This window comes from Phalaenopsis equestris, unplaced genomic scaffold (genome assembly GCF_001263595.1).
Source record: "Phalaenopsis equestris unplaced genomic scaffold, ASM126359v1 Scaffold000107, whole genome shotgun sequence".
NCBI lineage: Eukaryota > Viridiplantae > Streptophyta > Magnoliopsida > Asparagales > Orchidaceae > Phalaenopsis > Phalaenopsis equestris.
The window spans coordinates 5893750-5899749 of NW_018164549.1; the positions used below are offsets into that span (position 1 = coordinate 5893750).

The 6000-nt window shown below is 33.0% G+C and overlaps 1 protein-coding gene across 3 annotated transcripts in view; it reads right to left on the reverse strand.

Moving 5' to 3' along the window:
• The window catches only part of LOC110020669 (NAD-dependent malic enzyme 62 kDa isoform, mitochondrial), a 150022-nt gene that overhangs the window by 53559 nt on the left and 90463 nt on the right, over positions 1–6000 (reverse strand). For all 3 annotated transcript variants that reach the window (XM_020718849.1, XM_020718847.1, XM_020718850.1), the window contains exon 11: positions 913–1026. In XM_020718849.1, the coding sequence (XP_020574508.1) occupies positions 913–1026 (114 nt within the window). The remainder of the gene's footprint in view (positions 1–912; positions 1027–6000) is intronic.

A 6000-nucleotide genomic window follows, 5' to 3' on the forward strand; every position in this document is an offset into this window, starting at 1 on the left:
TCATATTGCTTGTCAAACTTATGTTAGAGGTCAGATATCATTGGTTTTTTTATTTTATATTTTTTGTTTTTTTTTGTTTTTTTTTGTTTTGATTTGAAACAAAAATAGGTTTGGATATTTGATAAGGTATCATTGTTTTTAAAAACACTCAAAACACTTGGGAGGCAATTTGAGATCACTTTTATTTTTTTTTCGATTTTTTATGTTTAGCTGTTTTTCAAAAATACTCAAACCAACTTTCAAATGCTTTGAGTGTTTATAAAAATAAGTAAATTTATTTTTTAAAACAAGAAATAAAAATATGGAAAACAAGCAAAATAAACATATTTTTAAAATAAATGAAAAATAAAAATAAAAGTGATCCCAAACAAGGCCTTAGGAAATCCAATTCTCTAGAAGACTAATCGTTCCACACAACTGTCTCATCCACTTAATAGTGGATGCTGATCTTAAATTTTTATGCATAGTTTAATTATAGGAATTAGTAAAGAAATCAGCAAAAACTCATCAGGCCCAGAAGAAAAATTACAAGCTCAGAAGTTTGGAAAGGACAAAACATATGACTGGCTGTACCAAGCCTTCCACAAACAGAAAGATTGTGATATTATGTAATTAATTAGCATTAAATATGATGTAATTCAATAAAAAAAGGCAACTTTGTATGATAGAAGGGCACAAACATCAACTATGCAAAAATGTTGGTTATTTGGAGAATTTTTAAACCCATAAACTAATGAGCACATTTTCAAATAAATTAACAGGAAACAACTTTCTGCAATCATTTCCAAAAATATCTTTAGCATGCATTAAGCCGCATAATATACCGAGAACATGAAAACATAATAAAAATACTTTTCGGAATTTGATATTATTAGAACCATATTAAAACTGTAATGCATATGATATGCTTACCACTTCTATTAGGCTCGACCCTTCTCTTAAGCCGAGAAGACCCACTTCTTTTGCCTTTCTGGCAAATGGCAGTGTCTCGGTATCAATACCAGGCCTTTCATCTGTAATAAGCCCCTGAAATTGCCAGGAGGGAGAAACATCATTTCATTCACTATAACGTCGAAATTAGTCTACAATAATCTGCAGTTGAAAACTAACTTCAATGCCAAAAAACCAAGAATATTGCATAATTAACAATAACATATAAGTTAGCAGAAGTTCACAAAATTGTAAATTTTGATAGTTTTTAATACAACATCTTCCTTCATCAAATACAACTTTTCCACATGATTAATAACAAATATTGCCAAACTGATCTGCCAAAATTGAATATGATCTATAAAAAGCAATTATTCATGAAAACAATCGATTATCTACACTGAATAAATGAACATTTGAACAAATTGTAAATCGATTGGATACCATACTCTAACCATTAGCAAAAACAACATAAAACTAAATTTAGTGAAAGATAATTACGACTTATTTTTAGGCTGAAGTTATAGACACTCCCATATCGATGTTTTTAAAAACGCGCTTTGAAGTGCACTTCATGAGTAAGGCGAAGCGAAACGCGTGACGCGCGCTTCGTTCTTTGCTAAAGCGTGCTTCAAAGCTCTAAAATAAATTTGCATATTTTATTTGTAAATTTTAAGTTTTAAAATATTGCAGCAAATCATTAGAAATTATTCAAAAGTTTAATTTGCAGGTTTACCCTCAATATTTATTTTCAAGTTAAGTATTGTACCACAACAACAACAATAATATGCCTTTATAACACTGAGTGGGATAGGCTAAATGAATCCTTTTTATCCATTGTGTCCTATTGAGTGTCATATTTTTATTTAATTCTAAGAGTTTAAGATCATTTTTTATACAATATGCCCAAGTATTTTAAGGCCTACCTCTGCCTTTCTTAACATGAGTCAAAGCTAAAACATATACTCTCCTAACCGGATCAACAGATGGTCAACGTTTAGCGTGACCGAACCATCTAAGACGACTCTTTTTAATCTTGTCCACCACTGTAGCTACACCAACCCTATCACAGATATATTCATTTTGCATTTTGTCTCTAAGTGCCAAGCCACTCATTCACCTAAGGATTCTCATCTCAACAATACTTAACTTTGTTTTATGCTTCTCTTTTAAAGGCCAACATTCTGCTCCATAAAGCATTGTAGATCTCACCACCATCTTATAAAATTTCCTTTCAATTTAAGTGGTACTTTTCTATCACACAATAGGCCTGAAGCATTCATCCACTTAAGCCAACCAACTTGAATTCTCCTAATAACAACCCTATTTATATCACCATAACTCTGAACAATAGTCCCGAGATATCTAAAACATTCATACTTATTAATGATTTGATCACCCATAGTTACAAATCTCCACTAGAGCTACTACTACTAAAATTACATTCCATGTATTTAGTTATAATTCTACTCAAATGAAAGTCTTTAGACTCCAATGTCGACCTCCATAAATCAATTTTTTCCTGAACTCTTTCTTTAGTCTTATCCACAAGAAGGATATCATCAGCGAAAAGCATACACCAAGGAACATCCTCCTGTAAATGTCCAGTAAGAACATCCATAACTAAACATCCATGTAAGAACATCCATAACTAAAGTAAAAAGATATGGGCTAAAAGCCAATCCCTTATGTAATCCAACTGAAATAAGAAAATATTTGGTCAATCCTCCTTCTGTATGAACACAAGTAATAACTCTAATATACATATCTTTAATGACTTGAATAAAAGTCAAATCAAAACTTTTTTTCCTAAAACTCTCTAACAAACTTCGCTTGGAAATTGCCTTATCATCAGCTTTTTCTAAATCAATAAAAATCATATGTAGATACTCCTTATTCTCTCTGTACTTCTCCATACTTCTCCATCAAACCTCGTATAGCTTCTATAGTAGACCTCCCCAACATAAATCCAAATTGATTATGAGAAATCTTTGTATTGATTATGAGAAATCTTGAGAAATCTTTGTATCATGTCTTAACCTATGTTCAATAATCCTCTCAAATAATTTTAAAATATGACATCAACTTAATTCATCTATAATTTGCATATTCTTGTGCATCCCTTTTTTTCTTAAAAATGGGGACCAATATACTCTTCCTTCAATCCTCAAGCATCTTTTTAATTTTTAAAATAATATTGAAGAGTTTAGTAAGCCAAGAAACTCTCAAATCTCCTAAATATTTCCACACTTCAATTGAGATGTCATTAGGTTCTACTGATTTTCTACCCTTGGTTCTCTTTAAAGTCTCATCAACTTCTTTTTTACTAATGCGACGATAAAAACAAAATATTTTATTATTATTAACGATACTAAAATCACAAAAGTTGATCGTATTTTCAAAAACTTCATTGAAAAGTTTATCAAAATAGTTCACCCACCTATGAATATATTCTTCTAAGAAGAATAATTTTTATATTTAATACCTTTTACTTGAGTTAAATATTTACTTTTATTTTCTCTTTGTTTGGCTAGTTTATATATATATTTTACACTCACTTTAATATCTAATATATTATAAAGATTACTAAAAACATAATTTTTAGCGCCACAAATTATACTCTTAGACCCGCTAAGAGCCACCTTATACTTTTCGTAATTCTCTAAGTTTTTTGATTTAAACTCATTTTTATAACACAACTTCGCAAATTATCTTTTTTTGCACATTATCATTCCACCAAATACTATTTTTATTTATAGAAACTTTTCCTTTTGATTCTCCAAGTACAATTTTTGCCACTACCTTAAGAGTATTGATTACTTTATCCCATATAGATTTGATTCTTCATGAACATCCCAAATCTTGAAATCTTGGCATTTACTCATAAAAATAATTTTCTTTTTGCTTTTTAAATTTCCCGATCTAATTCTATGATAACAACTTATAGTATTTTTTATTTTACAACGCTTCATTTTAAAATATAAACTAATAATTGATGTTGAGTACTTAAATTTTCACATAGATTGACCTTACAAATCTTTACATTCTCGACGATCTATTCTTCTAATAAGAAAATAATCAATTTGTGTTTTATTAGATCAATTCTTATAAGTAATAATATTTTCATCACTTTTCTTAAATAAAGTATTAGAACAACAAAATCATATGCTAAAGCAAAATATAATATGGTTCTACATTCTTCATTAATCACTCCAAACCGTAGCCACCATGAATATTTTTAAAGTCTTCTACCACTCTACTAACATGTCCATTTACACCTCCTCCAATAAAACTTCTTTATTCAAAAGGTATCATTTGTATTAATCTTTCTAGGTCATTCCAAAATTTTTTTTAGAAACTACATCTAAACCTACTTGAGGAGCATAAACACTTGCCATTGAAAATCATAGTATCAACAACAATCTTAAGGGATATAACTATATCTTAAATTCTATTAATTTTGACAACATTATCTTTCAAACTCTTCTATAATTACACCCACACCATTTCTAGTGTAATCCTACCTACCTGAATACCAAAGTTTAAAATCTAAGCTATCAATCTCCTTAGGCATTTACCCAACCAATTTAGTTGCTTTAATATATAAGATATTTATCTTCTTATGAACCATAATATCAACTAGTTCCATTAATTTAACTGTGCCAGTACCCATATTCTAAAATCCTATCCTAAAATTAGTCTCATAGACTAACTTATTTATCTGCATCCGTCTGTAATGTGGAAAACCTTGCTTATTAGACACTACTGTTGACCTCATTTTTGTGAGGTCTTTTCTTCTCCTCCTTAGAGCCTAGGTTCTAGCTCTAGAAATTCTTATGGACCATCTTAGAAAACTAGAATTGAGACTCACCCTTCTAGAAATTCCAGCCAATTCCTATTTTCCTTTGATGTCTAGCATCTTTGGCACAAGACCATCGTCTTATGAACGAGCGGTTATGGGCTATGTTGCGTAGATTCAAGGAAAATGTTCCAAATAGGACTTCAAGCCTTAGGAAAACATCGTCACCACCTTTTTCGTCACATACACACATCAAATACACAAAGTTCACGAAATTGCACGAAATCGGACTTCAATTAAGCCCAAAGGACGGGTGAAGATGCGAACTTTTCCGGATGACCTCCGACGACAAAATGGACTGCACCAACGCGTCCGGGATACCCATTTTGGTAGGAAAGGACACATATATATATATATAATTCTTATTTTCCCCTAAATCCCTAAATACCCAAATCCATCGCACGCAAGACCCCATTTTTTTTTCCTCTCGGTCGCTCGGTCCACCCCGAGCTTCCTTCCTCCCGACTGCAGCCCTAGCCGAGCGGTCCCCCTTCTTCGTCACGAAGCTTCGCCCGCGGTCCCTTCCGCGTGCTCCTCGTACGCCTGCTACCCTGCGAAAGCTTTCCGCGCCGTGCCACGCGAACTGCCCCCCCTGCAACCGAGCTTCGTCATCTCCTCACGCGAGGTTTGTCGCTTGTCTTGGCTCGGCTCACCGCCCAGGTAAGCGATGTTGTTATTCCTCCTCCCTCTCCTGCTATAAAAACCCCATTTCGGGGAGTTCTAGGGTTAGCCGAATTTTGTTTTGAGCGGGGGAGGTGCTGCCATTTTTGTGTCTCGTTCCTTCATTCTGTGTGTGTATTTGAGGCACTGCGAAGGCTTTGTCTTCTCTTGGAAAAAGCTTGAAGGAGGAGTGGTGGCCGAAATTTTGGTGCGAGGAGGGAGATTTGGATGCTTTTCTACCTCTATTACCCATTCGATTAGGATAATCTCTTCGTTGTTTTCTCTGTTGGAAAGGAAACTTTACTCTTTTGCTTTAAGTTACAAAAAGGAGAAGAGGTATTCTTCTATCCTATCCTATTTTATATTATTTCATATATCATGAATGCTGAAATTACATTTTTGGGGCTTTATCTATTTCCTCTTGCTGCCCCTAGTTGAAATGCATGTTGGAAGGATGTGTTGGAATGCTGAAATTACATTTTTGGGGCTTTATCTATTTCCTCTTGCTGCCCCTAGTTGAAATGCATGTTGGAAGGATGTGTTGGAATGCT